The sequence below is a fragment of the Cherax quadricarinatus genome, chromosome 1 (genome assembly GCF_038502225.1).
Source record: "Cherax quadricarinatus isolate ZL_2023a chromosome 1, ASM3850222v1, whole genome shotgun sequence".
Lineage (NCBI taxonomy): Eukaryota > Metazoa > Arthropoda > Malacostraca > Decapoda > Parastacidae > Cherax > Cherax quadricarinatus.
In genome coordinates this window covers 1,240,826-1,264,941 of record NC_091292.1, presented here as the reverse complement: position 1 = coordinate 1,264,941, position 24,116 = coordinate 1,240,826, and the positions used below count along the sequence as shown (strand labels likewise).

Here is a 24,116-nt window from a genome sequence, read left to right as displayed (position 1 = left end):
CACAGTATTGGCTAGCATGACTCACTCAGGTGAGAGAAGACGTATGTAGTGTCATCTGCAAATAGTGTGGGTTTGAGTAGTTGCGATGCATTTGGTAGGTCATTTATGTAAACAAGAAAGAGAAGAGGGTCAAGGACACTTCCCTGTGGGACACCAACTGTAACTGGCTGTGCGGAAGAGTTTGCCCCATTTGTGTACACATATTGGCTTCTGTTGCTGAGGTATGACTTTAGGTAGTTGAGGGAGTGTTCTCTTATACCATAGTGTGACAGTTTTATGTGGAGCAAGTCATGGTCAACTGTATCAAAAGCTTTACATAAGTCATTGAAGATCCCCAGTGGGACTTCTTTTTTCTCTAGTGCAGTGCATATTTGTTCTAGCATGTGTATAATAGCATCATTCGTATTTTTATTAGGCCTGAACCCAAACTGACAGGGGTTGAGTATGTTGTGGGAGATGAGGTAGGAATAGATTCGCTTATGAATTAATTTTTTGAAGATTTTAGAGAGAGGGTGTAAGTTGGATATTGGCCTATAGTTGTTCAAGTCTGTTTGGTCTCCTCTATGTATCGGGGTGACCCTCGCTATTTTGAGAACTGCAGGGAAGGTAGAGGATTCAATGGATTTGTTAAAGAGTGTTGCAATGATTGGTGACAGCACTTGCGACGTTTTTTGTATATAAAGGGTGATAAGGTATTTAAATATCCTGTCTTGTTTTTTTAGTGTGTTCATAATAAGGGAGACTTCTGTTGGGTTAGTCGGAGCTAGGAACAGTGTGTTCGGGTAGTTGCCAGTGAGGTAGTCATTGGGTGGGGTATTTGAGCTTGGGATTTTATTGGCAAGGTTTTTTCCTATGGTGGAGAAGAAATCATTGAGTCTGTTTGCTGTTTCAGTTGGGGGGAGTTGGGGTTCATCTGGTTTTGTTAGTTCAATTGCACTATTTCGTGATATCTTTTTTGTTCCTAGAATTTCTGATAGGGTTTTCCAGGTCTTTTTTATATCACCTTTTAAGTTGAATAATCTGTTCTCATAATACAGTTTATTAGCCCTTCTTATCAGGCTGGTTAGGATTGACGAGTAACATTTTGTTTGGTCTCTGGTTATGTGGCCCATTCTGTACTGTTTTTCGTATAGGTGCTTTGTATTTATGGATTTGAGGATGCTGGGTGTTAGCCAGGGACTGTTCAGTCTTTTAGCTGTGATCTGTTTAGTTTTTTTAGGGTAATGCTTGTTATAGAGGTATTGTTTTTTTTTTAGAAAATTATTAATACATTCATCAATATCTGTATAAATTTCTAACTCAGTGTGCCAGTCAATATTTGTCACTGCTGCTGTGAAGTTATTAATGGCTGCCTCATTGTAAAGTCTGAAAGTGACTTTAGTAGTGTCTTGGGGTAATTTGCCTAGATTAGTTATGAGGAAGGTAGGGTAGTGATCTGTGATATTATCTGTGATTATGCCTGATTTTAAAGGGGATATGGTGTTGGTCCAGATGTGGTCTAGTAGGGAAACACTAGTCTCTGTAACTCTTGTAGGTTTTGTTACTGTTGGTAGCAACAAGCAGTTACTCATAGTGTTTGTGAATTCAGTAATGTGTGGATACTGGTCTTGCAGGAGATTTATACTGAAGTCACCTGAGAGTAGTAAGTGATCTTTGTTCATGCATGCATCAGTTATCATACTTCCTAGGTTTTCACTAAAACAGCTAATGTTTGACTGTGGTACTCTGTAGATGTTTATCACTGTGAGAGGTTTTTGTAGGTATTTGGATTTGAATTTAGCTATTATATATTCCCCATGTTCATCCCTTGTGCAAGTATTAGTGATACATTCTAGTTGGTCTGAGTAGTATATAGCTGTGCCGCCCCCTTGTTGATCTGGCCTACAGTTGTGTATGGCTGTGTAACCAGGAATGCCATAGACATCTGTAGTATCAGGCTTTAGCCAGGTTTCAGTGAGAGTAATGATGGATATACTGGCATGCAGGGAATTTAGTTATGCTATGAGGTCATTGTAATGTTTGCTTAAAGATCTGATATTGTAGTTAACCCTTTGACTGTTTTCGACGTATAAATACGTCTTACGAGCCAATGTTTCTGACGTATATATACTCAATAATTCTAGCGGCTTCAGATCAAGTGGGAGAAAGCTGGTAGGCCCACATGTGAGAGAATGGGTCTGTGTGGTCAGTGTGCACCACATAAAAAAAATCCTGCAGCACACATTGCGTAATGAGAAAAAAAAAACTCTGATCGTTTTTTTGGAATAAAACGCCGACTTTGAGGTGTATTTTCATATAGTATTTATCGTTGTATTCGCGTTTTCATGGTCTTAGGTGATAAAATGGAAAACATATTACAGAAATAGAGATGATTTTCATTACTTTTACGATGAAAACGACCTTGAAACTGAGCTCAAAGTAGCAGAAATGTTCGATTTTTACCAATGTTCAAGAGTAAATAAATCACACCACACGTCCAATACACGTCAACTGGGGAGTCTAATATTCTTTCACTAGTGCACTGATATTATTTATACCATTTTTACAATAATGCAGTCGTCTGCATAACAGTAAATTTTGTATTTTTTTGTATGAATAAAAAATCAAAATAGAAAGCAATAATAATATAAGAGGGGCCTAGAGATGTGACTAATGAACAGAGCATATGTTATTTTAGTGCCACGTATGTCTACCTTGTTTATTCTGGACCCTATTTTGAAATTGGCATCTTTTTTATTTTGCGTGAAATTGGCCAAATTGCCAATTTCTGACCACCATATTGGGTAGTCCAAATTAGTAAATGGGAGGTTTCTTGTACTCAGCTGATAGATAAAATGGAGTTCTAAAGAAATAGCTATGAGTTTGGTCAACTGGAACAATGGAATTGGCTGAAAATTGGGCTCAAAGTCGGCGAAATCGCCGATACGCACATGTCGCCGAGACCGCTAACTTCGCGGGAGCATAATTCCACGAGTTTTCGACCAAATTTCGAACTTTTGGTGTCATTACCATCGGGAAAAGATTCTCTATCATTTCATAAGAAAAAATAATTTTTTTTTTTTCAAAAATTGAGCGACATAGAATGACAGTTTCAGAGAGGGGCCTGAAACAGTCAAAGGGTTAAAGACAGTTATGTTGTTGTTGGCTCTGAGGAGTGCCTTTGATTGTTCTGCTGTGTAGTAATTACAGCTACTGTTTGATTCATTTAAGTCATTAAATAAGAGGTTGGTATCAGGATCAATGCTTGTTATCACAAGATTTATAGTGAATCTGTAGTTAGAATTAAGTATAAGACAAAGTAAATATTCTAAAGCTAAAAAATAGCACCTGAATTATTTTAACAAATGTAAATATATGAACTAAGGTAGCTCTTTAAAGCTAAAATAAAGGAGACAATATAAAAGGGACTAAAATAATTTGTGGTGAACAAATAAAGTAGTAATCAAATAAAGGAGCTTGGGAATATAATGGCAAAATAGTGAACTTATTACACTTTGTCAGTTGTGTTATATTTTAATTACTATATCTTGTATCTGCCAAGCAATCATGACACCCAGTAGCCATACTAGTGTTGCTGAAAGTGGCATGAAGAGGTATAAGCACTTAAGTCTTAGAATTAACAAAGATATTAAAGAAGAGATAACCTGCAGCCGTAACTGTATTGTTACTTTGTACACAGAAAAAGAGGTTAACATGAGTTTGTGTGACTGACTGACTTACTGAATAACTGACTTACTAATGACTGAATGACTGAACTGATGACTGACTTGTTGAGTGACTTGACTGAATGACTTACTGACTTGACTGACTTACTGAATGACTTAACTGACTCACTGAATGACTTGATTGACTTATTGAGTGACTTGATTGACTTACTGAATGACTTGACTGACTTACTGATTGACTTGACTGACTTACTGAATGACTTGACTGATTTACTGAATGACTAGACTGACTTACTGAATGACTTGACTGACTTACTGAGTGACCTGACTTACTGAATGACTTGACTGACTTACCGAGTGACTTGACTGTAATAATATTATTATTATTATATTATTATTATTATTATTATTGCTGAGAAGAAAAAGAGAATGATTTCCATGGAATTAAAGCATGAAATCATAGATAAACAAGCCAGGTGTCCAGGTTTTGGGTTGTAGGGGAAAAGGGAGGGGGGAGCTGGCTCGTAACTCAACATTGCTCGTAACTCAGAGCAAAAAATCGACCCAGGGATGGCTTGTATCTCAAAAAACTCGTAAGTTGGGACACTCGTGAGTCAAGGTTGCACTGCATAAGGAAAATTACAAATACGTAGACCCCTAACAATCCTCAGGAGGGTACCTGACAAGTTCCTCCAAACAACTCTTGATCAGTATGGTTGTGGTACCTATGATGGAATTCATACAACAAGCACCAACAGTCTGGCTGACCAGGCCACCATCCAAGAAGTCTGGATTGAGTCCAGACTGTGGGAGTGATGATCTCCAAAATTATCAACAGGTAGTTAGGCAGATGCGTAGACTCAGAAGAAAAGTTTCTATTTTGTAATATTTATCAAATATAATTTTGTGCTGGAATGGTAACTCACTGATTATAATAATAATAATAATAATAATAATAATAATAATATCTTTATTTCTACAAGTACATGTACAATGTATACAGGCCTAGCTGACATCAATGACATACCACTATGTAGAAAGCCGCTTGTTATGCAGAGCATTTCGGGCAAATTTGGTCAGTTTTGTCTCACAATGTGACCCACACCAGTCAACTAACACTCAGGTACCCATTTTATACTGATGGGTGAACATGGACAGGAGTCTATTGGAAACACGTCCTAATGTTTACCTTGCCATCACCAGCAATATGGAAGCCAGCATCTGTGGAGAGGACAATCAATCGTGTGCTCTGGTTTCTCCAGTCTATCTCTCTTTCACACACAATGGCTTGCATCAGACCATCAAAGCCTCCTTCAGGGTAGTCAATGTTGCTCGCTACCTTGCTCTCTTTCACTGCATTCTGAAGCATTATATAATACCTTCATTTTATTTTCAAATATTTTAATTCTGCACACAAAAAATCATAATTATTACTAGATACTACTACTTGTATTAGGACATTTGAGGACAGTATCACTGGTCTCCCAACCCACTATATCTTACATTACAAACAACAAGTGCTAATATTTTTCCATGAGATTATGAAGGCCCACAAGGTGGGATATAATTAGTGTAAAAATGGTAAACAGTAATAAATAAAGGATATATCAGGACTTGTAGCAATAGATGCAAGTTGGACAAATTTAGATTCAGCAAGGATATGGGGAAGCACTAGCTTGGCTATTGTAGATTAATGGAGCAAACCCCCAAGTAGCATCACTTCAGTGATGTTACTTGGGAGATGCTGGAAGTCCAAGCCCCTTGCACACAAGGAAATTCTTTCAGTTACCGAGGCTAAACTCCATATCTGTGGCAAGACCATTGCCTGGTAGGCAATGGTCTTACTTCACACACTGAGTGTTCATGGTTCAATCCTCAGCAAGGGTGGAAACAGTAAGTAGAGAAAGATAAAGATTTATTTCTTTGTAAAGGTTACAATGTGTAATTACAATTTTGGTTTGCTAAGTACAAAGAAAGCCACTATCATGCTGGGGCATTTCAGGCAGACTAATCCTAGTACAGAGTAACTACTTAAAACTAGACAAAATAATAGTACACAGTAACTACTTAAAACTAAACGACATATAATAGTACACTAACTACTTAAAACTAGACAAGATAATAGTGGATAACTTGTTGACAGTCTTATTTAATGTTAATACTAATGCGAGGTGGTCAAGGTGGAGGTTTATAAGAACAATAATCTTGTAGTTGCACATAATAAAAACAATATTACAATTAATGGTTCAGGTAGTAATATTTCATGGACTGGCAGATGTAAGTAAGTTCATTCAGGTACAGTATACACAAATACAGTTACAGAGATTATCATACATAGCAGCAGATGTGTAGAGATCTGAACACAAGTTATACACTATGGCAACAAACATGTTAATGTGTTACTTACCACAAAAATGCTAGAGTCATCAGTCAGAGACAGAATATTCTTGTAACTAAATGGAGCCTCACATTCTGGACAGCTGTCAGCACTGCAAAGAAACTTTTATTTTATTCAGGGAAGAGCTAAAACCATAGGGGTTATATAGTGTACAGGAATGAGTGGCACTCAGGTTGAATCCAAATAATGGGCTTACAAGTCCAGTTCCTTGGATCAAGAGCCCTTCACTGGCATCAAATTACCTCCCTTGAAGGGACTGTAAAAAATGAAGTCCTTTTTAATTTATGTAAGTATAAAATTGTTACTACAGTCAAACTGACAAATAAATATAGCAAAATATATTAATTACATCAATTTTTATTGCTCTTCTTTAAAACTAAAGCAGAATCAATGCTTACTTAAAGGGAAGTGTGGAGATATAAGGAAGAATGGCTTTGTCAACAAAAATACCAAAACCAACTCTGAAGTTAGATGTAATATTCTTGATGCTCTCCACCAGTTGTTTGCCCAGCTGGGTCAGCATCTCCTTGTCATCTTTCATTGACTTGGAACCATCCATTAAATAATACAAGTCAACTGGATAATTCTTTAAGTGCTTGTAGGTAAATTTTATTGTTTGAGCCTCACCTGTTAACAGAATAAAATTTGAGTTTGCTTGAAAAGTTTCATATGACATAGTTATGGGCTTTTCCATGTATTATATAATAAAATATAGAGTACAACTATGTAGTCATGGAAAATATACTTTATTTTACACTTACTTAAATATACAAAAACAAATATATAATGTATAACATCCTAGTTAATTTACACTATGTATGATAATTGTACTTATGTGTACCTGTGTCTCAATACAGTGGACCCCCGCTTAACGATCACCTCCAAATGCGACCAATTATGTAAGTGTATTTACGTAAGTGCGTTTGTACATGTATGTTTGGGGGTCTGAAATGGACTAATCTACTTCACAATATTCCTTATGGGAAAAAATTCGGTCAGTACTGGCACCTGAACATACTACTGGGATGAAAAAAGTTCGTTAACCGGGGGTCCACTGTACTTGCACAATAAGTTGCTGAACTCTTCAAGGGCCTCAGAGACAACTTGAAGGATGTAAGTAAACAGCAGATATTTTCTCTATATTCTCCATTATATCATTACCTTAATCTCTGATTACTATTTTACTTTGTCAAAAAATCTAAAGCAATAGCTTACTGATATGTAAATTATTTTTTGTACTCATACAGCTCATTACACTTTGCTCTTGCACTTATATACTATATAGGTGTCCCATGGCTCATCTGATAGCACCTTCATCTCACATACTATGGGTCCTTGGTTCGAGCTCCAGTACAGGTGGGAATATAATATGCTGTAGTATTACAATTTTTCACTTAGCAGTAAGTAGGAACATATCTGGATGTTAGTTGACTGTCAAGGGTCACAGACCAGTTGTTAATATACCTTAGATAAGGCTGGGTTTTGAAATGAGCTGAGGCAGGATAATAATAATAATAATAATAATAATAATAATAATAATAATAATAATAATAATAATAATAATAATAATAATAATAATAATAATAATAATAATAATAATCGTTATTCGTACAGGTACATGATACAACTTATACAGAACATAGCTGATATACTAATATCTTTATTTACTACAAGTACATGGTATGCAGACCTAGCTGACATACTACTATATACAAAGCCGCTTGTTATGCTGACCATTTCGGGCACATTAGGTCAGTGTCCCAGGATGCGACCCACACCAGCACACATAAGGGGGATTACCAACAGACCCCTAGCAGTCTTCAAGCTGGCACTGGACAAGCACCTAAAGTCAGTTCCGGATCAGCCGGGCTGTGGCTCGTACGTTGGTTTGCGTGCAGCCAGCAGTAACAGCCTGGTTGATCAGGCTCTGATCCACCAGGAGGCCTGGTCACAGACCGGGCCGCGGGGGCGTTGACCCCCGGAACTCTCTCCAGGTAAACACCAGCCCACTAACACCCAGGTATCCATTTTACTGATGGGGAACATAGACAACAGGTGGAAAGAAACACGTCCAATGTTTCTACTCTGGCTGGGAATCAAACCCAGACTCTCGCCGTGTGAAGCAAGAGTGTTAGTCATCAGGCCACCATGAAGTCGCGGGTTATACAGAGCATTTCTGGCAAATTAGGTTAATTTTGTCCCCAGGATGCGACCCACACTAGTCTACTAACACCTAAGTACCTACCTACTGCTAAGTAAACAGGGACAGCAGGTGTCTTAAGGAAACTCCCAAGGTTTCTACCCGTACCGGGGATCGAACCGCGAACCTCAGTGTGAGCAAAACTTCTAGTTTTCTTACACCTGCTGTCACTGTCAATTAACCCAGCAACTAATATATACCATTATAGGTTTTAATCTGGGGTGATCAAATGCTGGATGAGACAAAATAAGGTTTCCTTATTCCTAAACGGGTATATAATTAAATACCAAAATAAAATGTTGAATTTCAGCACGTGGATTCTCTTACATATTATTTAACTACACAATGAGAATACCGGCGAATAAAAAAAAAATGAGAAAATAACTTGGGACTGGCTTCACACACTAATGAACAATACACAATTAACTCGCATATAATAGAAAGAAACCTATAACAACTTATGGGTCCTGACTTAGACTATCAACTAACCAGTCACACTCTAGCTCATGGTCCAACTCAGACCGTAATGGTTTCATAAATTTCTTTCTATGTGAGGGTTATTTGTGTATTGTTGCAGTCACGGTATTGTGACTTTGTTTACACTAACGGAGATGTGGAACTAATATGAAGATAACTCACCCACTCTGCTCTCTATGTCAACTTTCTGAGGACGAATTTGAATAATGGTGTCTTCCTGACCATGAGCATCTCCTGTAGATAACTTCTCATCCTCAGTAATCTCCACGTATGACAATGGATCTATCAGATATTCCTCGCAAATTTCGTAGTATTTTTCTATTAAACTTTCATTTTTCTTCGAACACCTTGGAAGATCCGTGAAATTCTAGGAAAAGAATGAAGCATTGGGTCAGAAATAAAAAATGCATGGGGCAGCGCTAAACCCGTAGGATTATACAGCGCCGGGGGGGATGAAACGCTAGATAATTTAAGGAACTGGGATACTCCAATATAGACACTATGTATTGTGCCAGAACAAAAGCATTCACATTGCTAAACTCACAAACTATAATGTAGTCACTTAGCCTTAATACCATAATCATTCGCTGCTTGACCTGCGCAGAGTGCAGACGTGTGACTACTGCCCTCTGCTGGCCATTGGAGGAGACATATTTTCACAACATGGCGCAGTCTGTGAGAAGGCGTTTGCACACGGTGTGCATTGAATTATTGCGTGGTGCAATAACGCCTCAGTCTGCACAAGTGCTTTTACCGCAAATTATCCGTGACACCTATGGTGTTGCGGATCAAGAACTGTATGGTGTGGCACTAAATGGTGCCTATCGTATTTTCGTCAAGCTGAGTTCAGCTGGAGTGTATGAACGGCTGGTTGACAAGTACCAGGACAGGAGCGTGGATGTTAATTCAGCGATACGTGTTCGCCTAATCGACGTGTCTAAGCATTACACATGGGTGAAAATCCGAAATGTGCCATTTGAGGCGGACGAGAATGATCTGCGGTATGTATTTGAACAGTATGGACCTGTACACCTGGCTATGGCTGGTAAATGGACGGATGGGGCGTATGCCGGTTTGCCGGATGGTACGTTCACGATCAAGATGGAGTTGAGGCATGCCATCCCGTCTTACGTCATACTGGACGCATTTAGGACACAGGTAATGGTGTACTACGCTGGGCAGCAGAAGACGTGTAGGTTATGTGGTGCATATGACCATATGGCGGCCCAGTGTGGGAGATGGCAGCGGAGAAAGGACCTAGGTAGTGAGATGGTGAAAGAGCCAGAACCAGAGGTGGGTCATGCTGATGAGGCACCTGTACATAGAAGTGGCACTTCCTGGAGTGAGGAAGTGGAGCGTGAGCTGCCACTGGTGGGTACCAGCCCATCACTGTCACAGTTGGTGGGAAGTGAGGCATCTGCCATGGAGAACGGGAAGACTGTGCAGATTGGTGACGTGCGGGTAGAGGAAGGCCTACTGGTGAACGTGCAGGAAAAATCCTTTGAGAAGCAGGTTGCTGAGGATAACTTGAGTATGGTGAGGAGTAATGTTCAGATTGAAGATGAGCAACTTGGAAGATTGGCGAACATGGCAGATGACTCGCCAGGAGTGGTGGAAGTGATTGAGGTGACTGCTGAGATTCACAGGGAGGCATCCAGTGAGTTGGAAATGGATGCAGAGTGTGTCAACCGTAAGAGGGCGGCGACATATTCTGACTCTGATGATGTTTTGACCCCGGCACAGAGACCGGGGAAAAAGCCATGGGTTGATGTGGTGCGTGAGAGCACTAAAGGTACGCCTGGTCAGGTGTTGGATAAGGGGAAGCCACCAGTGGGCAGTGGAGAGAAAAGTGGACGAAGCAGACACACTGAAAGCGTGTCAGTGAAAGGTGAAAAGGGGCAGAGGGTGAAATCACATAAGTAGGTTTCCGGTGCATGACAGTGAATATTAATGGATTGTGTGCGAGTGAGAAGCGTCTGTGGGTAAAGGGATTTTTAAGACGTTATGCTATAGACATTGTTTTTGTGCAGGAACATAATTTCAAGCTGGGAAAGGAATTGGAGGTGGATGGGTACAGAGTGTTTGTGATGTATTCGGAGCGAATGAAGGGAGGGGTGGGAATCCTGATCCGAGAGACGAGCCCGTTTGTTGTTCTTAGGAGTGAAGGGGGGGGGGGGTCGTGTGTTAAGAATAGATGGGTGGTGGAGAGGTGAGCGGATGGCAGTCATTTGTGTGTATGTGCCGGCTGAGAATGATGTAAGGGTAAAGAATGAATTTGTGAATAACGTATTGGTATATTATTTGCGGTCATTACCGTCAGTGACAATAGTTGGTGGCGACTGGAACTGTGTGGTGCGCAGGAAGGATGTGGAACCGAGAGGGGCAGGGTGTTTTTTGGCAGGTTTAGGGGATCTATTGAGAGGTGTGGGATTGAGGGATATAGTTGATGGAGGGGATTGCGAGATAGAGCACACTTTTCATAGAAAGGGATATGCTGCACGATTAGATAGGTTGTATGTGACAAGGGGAGTGAGGGTGACGCGGGTGCAGACGGTGAATGTCGTTTATTCAGATCATAGGGCGGTTTATGCTGATTTAAATTGGGACGGTTTGCCTAAGAGATATTTGGGGTACTGGAAGCTGAATGTACGACTACTGGGTGAGGGGGTGGAGGGAGGGGATTTTGAAAGTTTGTGGGAGGACTTATGGGGTGGGGGTAAGAGTGCAAGCGATTTATTGGGGTGGTGGGATGGGGTTGCAAAGACGAGGATCAGGCAATACTATGTGCGAAGGGGAAAGAATGAGGCATGGATGACATTTGGGCTTCAACAGTATTTAGAGGGGCGGTTGCAGGGTTGTTATCAGAGGGGTGCTGTGACAGATGTGTATCCAATGGAGGAAATTGAAGCATTAAAGTGGCAGATAAGGGATATGCACAATGAGAGATTTGATGAGGCGAGGGTGCAAGGTGGGTTAGAGGAGGCGATTTGGGGTGACAGGCCGTCAGCCTGTGTGTTACGGGGTCAGCGGAGACGCAGGTTGGCAATGGAAATTGATAAGCTGGTAGTACACGAGGACTTAGGTGGGTATACGAAGGGTCAGGAGTTGAGAACTACTGAGGGTATGAGTGGTTTTATGGATAGTTGGTTTGGAAAATATTTGAGGAGTGTAGGAGTGAACGGTGAGGATTTAGAGAGATTGGGAGAGAATGTATCTTGTGTGCTGAGTGGAAGTGATCGTATGGCATTGGGTGGGGATATTGAAGAGGGGGAGGTATGGAGAGCTTTGGAGAATATGGCGAGAGGTAAAGCGCCAGGTATAGATGGGTTACCTTGTGAATTCTATGTGAAGAATTGGAGTGTGTTGAAGGATTTTTTAGTGAACCTGATGAATGTGATGAAAAGTGAGGGGAGGATGGGCGAGTTGCAGCGTACTGCAGTAGTAGTATTGATTCCAAAAGGGGAAGGCCCTACTACAGTGCAGAACTACAGGGCGTTGTCGTTGTTATGTGCTGATTATAAGATATTCGCAAAAATCTTGGGGAACAGGCTGAAGTGCGTGATAGATAGAGTTGTTGCGAGAGGTCAGTATGGGGTGCCTGGAAGGACGATGTATGAGGGACATGGAATAATAAAAGATTTTGTGGAAAGTATGGAGGGGGAGAATGAAAGGGGGGGAGGTGTCTTAGCATTGGATTGGCAGGCTGCGTATGATTGCGTAGAACGAAAGGCACTGTGGCATATCTTACGGAGGCAGGGTTTTGGGGAAGAGATGGTACGTTGGATTGAGACTTTGTATAATAGGGTAGGTGTACGTGTGCAGGTGAATGGGAAATTGGGTGAGTGGGTTTCAATGGGTAGAGGCATAAGGCAGGGTTGTCCTCTGTCTCAACTGTTGTTTGCTTGTATACAGGACCCTTTTTATAGGGCTGTGGGGCGATGTTTAGGGGTGGTACGTGGTGTGGAGAATGGTGGGATGGGAATAATAGGGTATGTGGATGATACAACAATTCTAATGAGCAGGGAGGAAAGTTTACATGAGGTGGAGGATGTAATTGGTGGTTTTGAAGGTGTTACAGGTTTAAAAGTGAATGTGGAGAAATCGAAATTATTGGTCTTAGGGAATTGGGTAGGGAGGGCGCGATGGGAAACAGCTGTGCGTTGGTGTGGTGGATAGACTAAAGGTGTGTGGGATAATTTATATGGGGAATGCCGGGGAGGCACGGATGCTTAATTCTGGGAGGGCAGTGGATAGGTTGGTGGGTAGGTTAAATGTTTTGAGACCCTTGCATTTGACGATACATCAACGTGTAATAGTGGTGAATGTGATGTTATATAGTATGGTCTGGCATGTGGCAGCAGTATATCCGTTGGCAGGACCGGACATAACTAGAATGCTAAAAAAGGTTTTTCGATATATATGGGGTTCTGGGTGTGATTGGTTGGGTAGAAGTGTTGTTATGCTACCGGTCGACAAAGGTGGATTGGGTTTAATAGATATAAGATTAAGGGTTAAGTGTATATATTTGAAGAGGGGGTTTATCCGAGTGGACGGTCGTGTGGGGAAGGGTGTGCAAGCATTATATGAGGAGGCACGAAGGTGGTGGGTAGGATCAGAGATGAGAGAGTGTGAGGATGTGCTGCGAGCTTTATTGTATGTTAGAGATCCGTCTAGGATACGGGTAGGTGTTCTGGAGCGTGCTGTAGGGGTGAGGGTGATTGCAAATGTTGAGGGCATATACCCAATGTATGCATGGGGAGACATTTGGGTAAGGTTGCGGTTGGTGCGCATAAGACCAAGAGTGAGAGAGGTAATGTTTCGTTTCCTTCATGGAATATTGCCGTCTGGTGTGGTGCTTCGGGAGAGAGGGTTGATGGTGGAGGACGTATGTAGGGTGTGTGGGGATAGGGAGACAGCTTTTCATGTAGTATATTTTTGTAAAAATTTGGAGTGTATACGGGAGTGGATGGGTGGGATTTTGAGGAGGGTGGGTGGGGGAGGGATATCGGTATTAAGGGCATTGAGTTTAGATGTGGGAGGTGTGGAAGAGTCTGTGCAGCGTGCTTTGGTGTACATCATAACTGATTTTGTTTTCGTATCATGGGCCATGAGGGGTAATGGGGATTGGATGGTGCGAAAGAAGGTATTGGCTGCAACAATGTACAAAACACTTAGTCGTAATAGGGGGATATATGGAAGTAGATGGGAAAGGGTTTTTCCTGAAGGATATCGAAGTATGAATGTCAGAGGTTTGTTGGCGGAGTAAGGGAAAGAAAAAAAAAAAAAAAGGGGGGGGGATGTGTTTGGATTTTCAGGGGTTGCATCGGGCTCGTCTCAGAATTTGGGAATGTATGAAGAGTTCCGTGATATGGTGTGAAATGGCAGCGTAGTTGTGGAGTGTGTTTTAAGTAAGTTTGTGGTGGTTTGTAAGGGAAAAGTTAAGATTTTTATGATATGGAAATGAGCAATATTTGTGTGCATGTGAAAAGTATACGGTCATACTCAGAATGGTATACTGATGTATGTTATGGATCAGTTAAATTTGGCATATGTTGTGATGTATTATCAGGATTGGTGGTTGTATTAAGCAACGGACATGAGGGCGTGATAAATATGTCTGTGTACCAAATGTACTGCTAATAATGAGATAATGTAATGTGTGTGATTTTTATCATACATAAAGTGTATATAGCAGTATGTAAGAGAATTTCATGTACTCAGTATGGGTTGTATATTGGTATTCGGTGAAGTTCAATGAATATTATTGACGAGTGATGGGTATATAAGGATGTGTTGATGTACAATGTGTTAAGTAGGGTTAGGATGGTGAGGCAAGAACTGCTGCCGTCTGTTGAATAAGAATATAGTCTTGTTTAAGTTAATGTTTAATAGTAATGACTATGTATATTTCATTATATAGTAGAAGAAGTTTGTTACTTAAAACTGGAAATTATATTTGAAAAATATTACTAAATATACGTGATTGTGTAAGTTCGCTTGTGGTGATGAATGTAGTGTATGGAAGTGAGGTGGGATGAATGTAGTGTATGGTAGTGAGGTGGGACGAATGTAGTGTATGGAAGTGAGGTGGGATGAATCATTTGTTATATTGTACTGTGTTTAGTTTTTCTGTGGTGAGGTGTGGAGATTATTTTCAAACCTTTATTTGTTTCGTAATTATTGAGGTGTTACGTATTATGTATTTGATATGAAGTTTAATATACAACAATAATAAGTGTGTAAAGAATTTTTGGATAATTGAGAATGTCTTCGTACATACAGTTTTATGTAAAATGTCAATACCTGTGACATTTTTTGGGTTATATTGCATATTGTGTTTATGGCTGCAATTTTGGATGTAATAAACCCACCTGTATATGAAGCTGTGGGCTGTCTTTAGTTTAGTTCTTATGTATAAGTTTAGTGCTACGGTAGGGAATGTGGAGTTTTCTTTTGTTATATATAATGGATACGTTTCATTGATTACATTGTCTACATGTATAACTATGTATTGCGTTTTTCAATAAAATATAAAAAAAAATACCATAATGTGTAATAATTTAAAGTTAAGAATTAATTTAAGTCTGCCCGAAATGACTAGTCATGCTAGGTGTCCTAGTGGCCTCCTCTGTAATTAGTATTTTATAATATGTAAACCACACAATATCCAAAATCTGTAAACCCCACATTGTAATCCTTATAGAGAATAAACTTGATTGAATAGTGGTGTGGACCGTGTGGAAACCAGAGACCTAAGAGAGGTTAGACTAAAGAACATGGCAATGAAGGAGTATTGTATTAGGCCTTCTGGTCCATGCTAAGCAAGTGTAACTCACACTCAAGTTCTTGCCTCATTGACACTACCTGGTAGTGCTTCACTCATCTACAGTTCGAATTCCAAACTAGTACTTCCTTATAGGTTTCTAAATCTAAATTTCTCCAACTTGAATCTACTGTTGTGAGTTCTTAAATATTTTCAACACCCTTTATGTACTCTATTTGTTCCAGTCTTCCATTTGTATACGTCAGTCATATCTCCCCTAATTTTACGTTTTTCCAGAGAATGCAAATTTAGTGCCTTCAGCTTATCACTGTAGGCAAGACTTCTGATACATGGAGCATTAACAACTGTTCCTGTGGAACACTTGTACACACACACACACACACACACACACTGTTGCAGCATACGGGCGCCTGGCAAACCTGAGAATAGCGTTCCGATACCTTAATAAGAAATCGTTCAAGATACTGTACACTGTGTATGTTAGGCCCATACTGGAGTATGCAGCACCAGTCTGGAACCCACACCTGGTCAAGCACGTCAAGAAGTTAGAGAAAGTACAAAGGTTTGCAACAAGGCTAGTCCCAGAGCTCAGGGAAATGTCGTAAGAGGAAAGGTTGAGGGAAATCGGACTGACGACACTGGAGGACAGGAGGGTCAGGGGAGACATGATAACGACATACAAGATACTGCGGGGAATAGACAAGGTGGACAGAGATAGGATGTTCCAGAGAGGGGACACAGGGACAAGGGGTCACAACTGGAAGCTGAAGACTCAGACGAGTCACAGGGACGTTAGGAAGTATTTCTTCAGTCATAGAGTCGTCAGGAAGTGGAATAGCCAAGCAAGTGAAGTAGTGGAGGCAGGAACCATACATACCTGGAGTTTACCTGGAGAGAGTTCCGGGGGTCAACGCCCCCGCGGCCCGGTCTGTGACCAGGCCTCCTGATGGATCAGAGCCTGATCAACCAGGCTGTTGCTGCTGGCTGCACGCAAACCAGCGTACGAGCCACAGCCTGGCTGGTCAGGAACCGACTTTAGGTGCTTGTCCAGTGCCAGCTTGAAGACTGCCAGGGGTCTGTTGGTAATCCCCCTTATGTATGCTGGGAGGCAGTTGAACAGTCTCGGGCCCCTGACACTTATTGTATGGTCTCCTAACGTGCTAGTGACACCCTTGCTTTTCATTGGGGGGATGTTGCATCGTCTGCCAAGTCTTTTGCTTTCGTAGTGAGTGATTTTCGTGTGCAAGTTCGGTACTAGTCCCTCTAGGATTTTCCAGGTGTATATAATCATGTATCTCTCCCGCCTGCGTTCCAGGGAATACAGGTTTAGGAACCTCAAGCGCTCCCAGTAATTGAGGTGTTTTATCTCCGTTATGCGCGCCGTGAAGGTTCTCTGTACATTTTCTAGGTCAGCAATTTCACCTGCCTTGAAAGGTGCTGTTAGTGTGCAGCAATATTCCAGCCTAGATAGAACAAGTGACCTGAAGAGTGTCATCATGGGCTTGGCCTCCCTAGTTTTGAAGGTTCTCATTATCCATCCTGTCATTTTTCTAGCAGATGCGATTGATACAATGTTATGGTCCTTGAAGGTGAGATCCTCCGACATGATCACTCCCAGGTCTTTGACGTTGGTGTTTCGCTCTATTTTGTGGCCAGAATTTGTTTTGTACTCTGATGAAGATTTAATTTCCTCGTGTTTACTATATCTGAGTAATTGAAATTTCTCATCGTTGAACTTCATATTGTTTTCTGCAGCCCACTGAAAGATTTGGTTGATGTCCGCCTGGAGCCTTGCAGTGTCTGCAATGGAAGACACTGTCATGCAGATTCGGGTGTCATCTGCAAAGGAAGACACGGCGCTGTGGCTGACATCCTTGTCTATGTCGGATATGAGGATGAGGAACAAGATGGGAGCGAGTACTGTGCCTTGTGAGGGAAAAGTAGGCGTAAGTGGGGTTAAGGTTGTTCGGGCAACCAGGAACCATTAGTTACGTCGCGTGCACCCCCCCCCCTGGCGGGCTGGGGCGAAACTAGTTCCTGGTGTCCGATTTGTTAGTTTCTACTCCTGGTAATATTGACCTTACCTGGTGTGGGTTGAAGTTTGGAGAGTCACTTCACCTCCACTCTTCTCCTAATCAGGTAGGGTGATATACCAGGAGTATCACTGTTGGTTTCTTTATTTTATTTGCTGGTTACCAGTAATGATTTTGGCATTTATCATTCTTTTCAATTCTTAAATGTTATATTATCATAACTATGGGTAACCAGTTTATTTTCTCTTATTTACCAGCTCTGTTCCTGGCGTGGTCTTCCAGGATAGACGCCAGATAAAGGAGCAAGACGTGTGTTAATAATACTTATTAACATTATTCTACTACTACCGGCCCTTACCTATTCTACTTGTGCTCCATCCAAGTGGTAGGAGATTACAGAACATCGAATTGTTACCATCTGCCCAGGATAACCCACATAAATAACATCAGAACTATCCAGGGCTATACCTACTCCTCCCCTCAAGGAAGGTTCCTTGATGTTGGTGAGGGGCTCTTGATTTAGGGAATTGGATCTGTGCTCCAGTTCCCCGAATTAAGCCTGAATGCCTTCCACATCCCCCCCCCAGGCGCTGTATAATCCTCCGGGTTTAGCGCTTCCCCATGATTATAATAATAATATACCTACTCCTGCCCAACTAAAAGAACTGAAGGCCATTTTTTTTTTTATTATATTTAAATTTTAAGTAAAATTCTCAAATCATTTCTCATTTTTCCTAAGTTATTTCTTTATTTATTTTTCCATTAATTTCTTTTGTTCAGTTGGAAGGCATTCCACTGACAGCCTTGTGGAACAGAGCTTTTCACCGTAGCTGCCTCGGACTTTGCTCTGTTGACGACTACTCTGTGTTCTGTTAGTGAGGAAATTATAGATCCATCGACCGACTTTTCCTGTTATTCCTTTAGCACGCATTTTGTGCGCTATTACGCCATGGTCACACTTGTCGAAGGCTTTTGCAAAGTCTGTATATATTACATCTGCATTCTTTTTATCTTCTAGTGCATTTAGGACCTTGTCGTAGTGATCCAATAGTTGAGACAAACAGGAGCGACCTGTTCTAAACCCATGTTGCCCTGGGTTGTGTAACTGATGGGTTTCTAGATGGGTGGTGATCTTGCTTCTTAGGACCCTTTCAAAGATTTTTATGATATGGGATGTTAGTGCTATTGGTCTGTAGTTCTTTGCTGTTGCTTTACTGCCCCCTTTGTGGAGTGGGGCTATGTCTGTTGTTTTTAGTAACTGTGGGACGACCCCCGTGTCCATGCTCCCTCTCCATAGGATGGAAAAGGCTCGTGATAGGGGCTTCTTGCAGTTCTTGATGAACACGGAGTTCCATGAGTCTGGCCCTGGGGCAGAGTGCATGGGCATGTCATTTATCGCCTGTTCGAAGTCATTTGGCGTCAGGATAACATCGGATAGGCTTGTGTTAACCAAATTTTGTGGCTCTCATAAAAAATTAATTTTGATCTTCGACTCTCAGTCTGGTTAGCGGCTTGCTAAAAACTGAGTCATATTGGGACTAGAGTAGCTCACTCATTTCCTTGCTGTCATCTGTGTAGGACCCATCTTGTTTAAGTAGGGGCCCAATACTGGACGTTGTTCTCGACTTTGATTTGGCATAGGAGAAGAAATACTTTGGGTTTCTTTAGATTTCATTTATGGCTTTTAGTTCTTCCCGCGATTCCTGACTCCTATAAGATTCCTTTAGCTTAAGTTCGATGCTTGCTATTTCTCTGACCAGTGTCTCCCTACGCATTTCAGATATATTGACCTCTTTTAGCCTCTGTTATTCTTTTCCGTCGCCTGTAAAGGGAGCGCCTGTCTCTTTCTATTTTACATCTACTCCTCCTTATTCTTAGAGGAATAAGCCTTGTGCATACATCGAGTGCCACCAAGTTAATCTGTTCTAGGCATAAGTTGGGGTCTGTGTTGCTTAGTATATCTTCCCAGCTTATATCGGTTAGGACTTGGTTTACTTGGTCCCACTTTGTTTTTGTTATTGAAGTTGAATTTGGTGAATGCTCACTCGTGACTAGTCTCATTATGTCGGTCTGGGGCTCCACGCATACATGTCTGAACCTCAGTTATGTTGTGATCTGAGTATATTGTTTTTGATATGGTGACATTTCTTATCAGATCATCATTGTTAGTGAATATGAGGTCTAGTGTATTCTCCAGTCGAGTAGGCTCTATTATTTGCTGGTTTAAATTGAATTTTGTGCAGAGATTTAAAAGCTCGTGTGAGTGTGAGTTTTCATCAGCGCTGCCTCCTGGTGTTATTACTGCAACAATATTATTTGCTATATTCCTCCATTTTAGGTGCCTTAAGTTGAAATCCCCCAGGAGCAAGATGTTGGGTGCAGGAGCTGGAAGATTTTCCAGACAGTGGTCAATTTTTAACAGCTGTTCCTGGAATTGCTGGGATGTTGCATCCGGAGGCTTGTAGACTACCACAATGACTAGGTCTTGGTTCTCGACCTTTACTGCTAAAACTTCCACTACATCATTTGAGGCATTAAGCAGTTCTGTGCAAACAAGTGACTCTGCAATGTACAGGCCAACCCCCCCCCTTTTGTCTGTTCACTCTGTCACATCTGTATAGGTTGTAACCTGGGATCCATATTTCGTTGTCCAAGTGATCCTTTATGTGGGTCTCAGTGAAAGCCGCGAACATTGCCTTTGCCTCTGCAAGCAGTCCACGGATGAAAGGTATTTTGTTGTTTGTTGCTGGCTTTAGACCCTGTATATTTGCAAAGAAGAATGTCATCGGACTGGTGGTATTGTTGGTACTGGGGGGGGGATTTTTTTTCCGGCATTAGTATATGTATCTGTTGGTTTGGAGTGGTTTTGGAGTAGTTTTAGGAAGAGGTATGATAAAGCTCAGGAAGCAGAGAGAGAGAGAGGACCTAGTAGCAATCAGTGAAGAGGCGGGACCAGGAGCCGAGTTTCGACCCCTGCAACCACAATTAGGTGAGTACAATTAGGTGAGTACACACACACACATGCACACACACACACACACACACACACGTGCGCGCACACACACACACACACACACACACACAATGACTCACAAGAAACGATCAAGAGGTATGTGAGGAGCTCAACACGAGATTTAAGGAAGTATTTACAGTAGAGACAGGAAGGACTCTGGGGGGACAGACCAGATGGGGACACCAGCAAGGAATACATCAACAAGTGTTGGACGACATACATACAGATGAGGAGGAGGTGAAGAAACTGCTAAGGGACATCGATACCTCAAAGGCAATGGGACTGGACAACATCTCCCCATGGGTCCTTAGAGAGGGAGCAGATATGTTGTGCATGCCACTTACCACAATCTTCAACACGTCCCTGGAAACTGGGCAATACCTGAGGTATGGAAGACGGCAAATGTAGTTCCCATTTTTAAAAAAGGAGACAGAAAAGAGGCACTAAACTATAGACCTGTGTCATTGACGTGTATAGTATGCAAAATTATGGAGAAGATTATCAGGAGGAGAGTGGTGGAGCACCTGGAACGGAACAAGAGTATTAAATGCCAACCAGCACGGATTCATGGAACGCAAATCCTGTGTCACAAACCTTCTGGAGTTTTATGATAAAATAACAGAAGTAAGACACGAGAGAGAGGGGTGGGTTGATTGCATCTTCTTGGACTGCAAGAAGGCCTTTGACACAGTTCCTCACAAGAGATTAGTGCAGAAGCTAGAGCATCAGGCGCATATAACAGGAAGGGCACTGCAATGGATCAGAGAATACCTGACAGGGAGGCAACAACGAGTCATGGTACGTAATGATGTATCACAGTGGGCACCCGTGATGAGCGGGGTCCCACAGGGGTCGGTCCTAGGACCAGTGCTATTTTTGGTATATGTGAACGACATGATGGAAGGGTTAGACTCAGAAGTGTCCCTGTTTGCAGATGATGTGAAGTTAATGAGGAGAAAGTGCGAAGGTTTGCAACAAGACTAGCCCCAGAGTTAAGAGGTATGTCCTATGAGGAGAGGTTAAGGGAAATCAACCTGACGACACTGGAGGACAGGAGAGATAGGGGGGACATGATAACGACTTACAAAATACTGAGAGGAATTGACAAGGTGGACAAAGACAGGATGTTCCAGAGACTGGACACAGCAACACGGGGACACAGTTGGAAGCTGAAGACACAGATGAATCAAAGGGATGTTAGGAAGTATTTCTTCAGCCACAGAGTAGTCAGGAAGTGGAATAGTTTGGGAAGCGATGTAGTGGAGGCAGGATCCATACATAGCTTTAAGCAGAGGTACGATAAAGCTCATGGTTCAGGGAGTGACCTAGTAGCGACCAGTGAAGAGGCAGGGCCAGGAGCTTGGACTCGACCCCTGCAACCTCAACTAGGTGAGTACACACACACACACACACACACACACACACACACACACACACACACACACACACACACACAGGACCCTGTACACCGTGTACGTTAGGCCCATATTGGAGTATGCGGCACCAGTTTGGAACCCACACCTAGCCAAACATGTAAAGAAACTAGAGAAAGTGCAAAAGTTTGCCACAAGACTAGTCCCAGAGCTAAGAGGTATGTCCTACGAGGAGAGGTTAAGGGAAATCAACCTGACGACACTGGAGGACAGGAGAGATAGGGAGGACATGATAACAACTTACAAAATACTGAGAGGAATTGACAAGGTGGACAAAGACAGGATGTTCCAGAGATTGGACACAGTAACAAGGGGACACAGTTGGAAGCTGAAGACAGATGAATCACAGGGATGTTAGGAAGTATTTCTCCAGCCACAGAGTAGTCAGGAAGTGGAATAGTTTGGGAAGAGATGTAGTGGAGGCAGGATCAATACATAGCTTTAAGCAGAGGTACAATAAAGCTCATGGTTCAGGGAGAGTGATCTAGTGGCGACCAGTGAAGAGGCAGGGCCAGGAGCTTGGACTCGACCCCTGCAACCTCAACTAGGTGAGTACACACTCACACTCAGAAGTGTCCCTGTTCGCAGACGATGTGAAGTTAATGAGGAGAATTAAATCAGATGAGGACCGGGCAGGACTTCAAAGAGACCTGGACAGACTGGGTACCTGGTCCAGCAACTGGCTTCTCGAATTTAATCCCGCCAAATGTAGTCATGAAGATAGGGGAAGGGCACAGAAGACAGCAGACAGAGTATAGGCTAGGTGACCAAAGACTGCAAACCTCGCTCAAGGAGAAAGATCTTGGAGTGAGTATAACACCGAGCATGTCTCTGGAAGCACACATCAACCAGGTAACTGCTGCAGCATATGGGCGCCTGGCAAACCTGAGAACAGCGTTGCGATACCTTAATAAGGAATCGTTCAAGACACTATACACCGTGTACGTCAGGCCCATACTGGAGTATGCAGCACCTGTTTGGAACCCGCACTTGATAAAGCATGTCAAGAAACTAGAGAAAGTGCAAAGGTTTGCGACAAGGTTAGTTCCAGAGCTAAAGGGAATGTCTTATGAAGAATGGTTAAGGGAAATCGGCCTGACGACACTAGAGGACAGGAGGGTCAGGGGAGACATGATAACAACATACCAGTGTCATTGACATGTATAGTATGCAAGGTCATGGAGAAGATTATCAGGAGAAGAGTGGTGGAGCACCTAGAAATAAATGAGCTTAACGACAGCCAGCATGGTTTCATGGACAGGAAATCCTGTGTCGCCAACCTACTGGAGTTCTATGATAAGGTGATGGCAGTAAGACGAGAGAGAGAGAGAGAGAGAGGGGTGGGTAGATTGCATTTTCTTGGACTGTAAGAAGGCATTTGACACAGTTTCACACAAGAGATTAGTGCAAAAGCTGGAGGACCAAGCAGGGATAACAGGGAAGGCACTACAATGGATCAGGGAATACCTGTCAGGAAAACAACAGTGAGTCATGGTACATGGTGAGGTGTCAGAGTGGGCACCTGTAACGAGCGGGGTGGCACAGGGATCAGTCCTAGGACCGGTGCTGTTTCTGGTATTTGTGAATGACATGATGGAAGAAATAGACTCCGAAGTGCCCCTGTTTGCAGATGATGTGAAGTTAATGAGAAAAATTCAATTGAACAAGGACCAGGCAGACCTACAAAGGGATTTGGACAGGCTGCAGACCTGGTCCAGCAACTGGCTCCTGGGGTTCAACCCCACCAAGTGCAAAATCATGAAGATTGGGGAAGGACAAAGAAGACCACAGACAGAGTACAGTCTAGGGGGTCCAGAGACTACAAACCTCACTCAAGGAAAAGGATCTTAGGGTGAGTATAATACCAGGCACATCTCCTGAGGCGCACATCAACCAAATAACTGCTGCAGCATATGGGCACCTGGCAAACTAAATGACGCTGGTGAGGGGCTCTTGTTCCAGGGAATTGGATCTGTGCTCTGGTTCCCTGAATTGAGTCTGAATACCTTCCATCCCACCCACATGCGCTGTATAATCCTACGGGTTTAGCGCTCCCCCATGATTATGCTCATGCCTGGCAAACCTAAGAACAGTATTCCGACATCTTAATAAT

The 24,116-nt window shown here is 42.2% G+C and overlaps 1 protein-coding gene across 7 annotated transcripts in view; it reads right to left on the bottom strand.

Annotated features, from left to right (window-relative positions):
- The window catches only part of LOC128686602 (integrin beta-PS), a 74,079-nt gene that overhangs the window by 37,059 nt on the left and 12,904 nt on the right, over positions 1-24,116 (bottom strand). For 5 of the 7 annotated variants that reach the window (XM_053773547.2, XM_053773565.2, XM_053773556.2 and 2 more), the window contains 4 exons: positions 8,903-9,107; positions 6,462-6,690; positions 6,073-6,154; positions 4,855-5,025 (listed from right to left, as the gene is read on the bottom strand). In XM_053773547.2, coding sequence (XP_053629522.2) covers positions 4,855-5,025; positions 6,073-6,154; positions 6,462-6,690; positions 8,903-9,107 — 687 coding nt within the window. Of the gene's footprint in view, positions 1-4,854; positions 5,026-6,072; positions 6,155-6,461; positions 6,691-7,127; positions 7,354-8,308; positions 8,328-8,902; positions 9,108-24,116 lie in introns of those variants that run through there. The other 2 variants (XM_053773592.2, XM_053773583.2) reach the window with 2 other exon arrangements.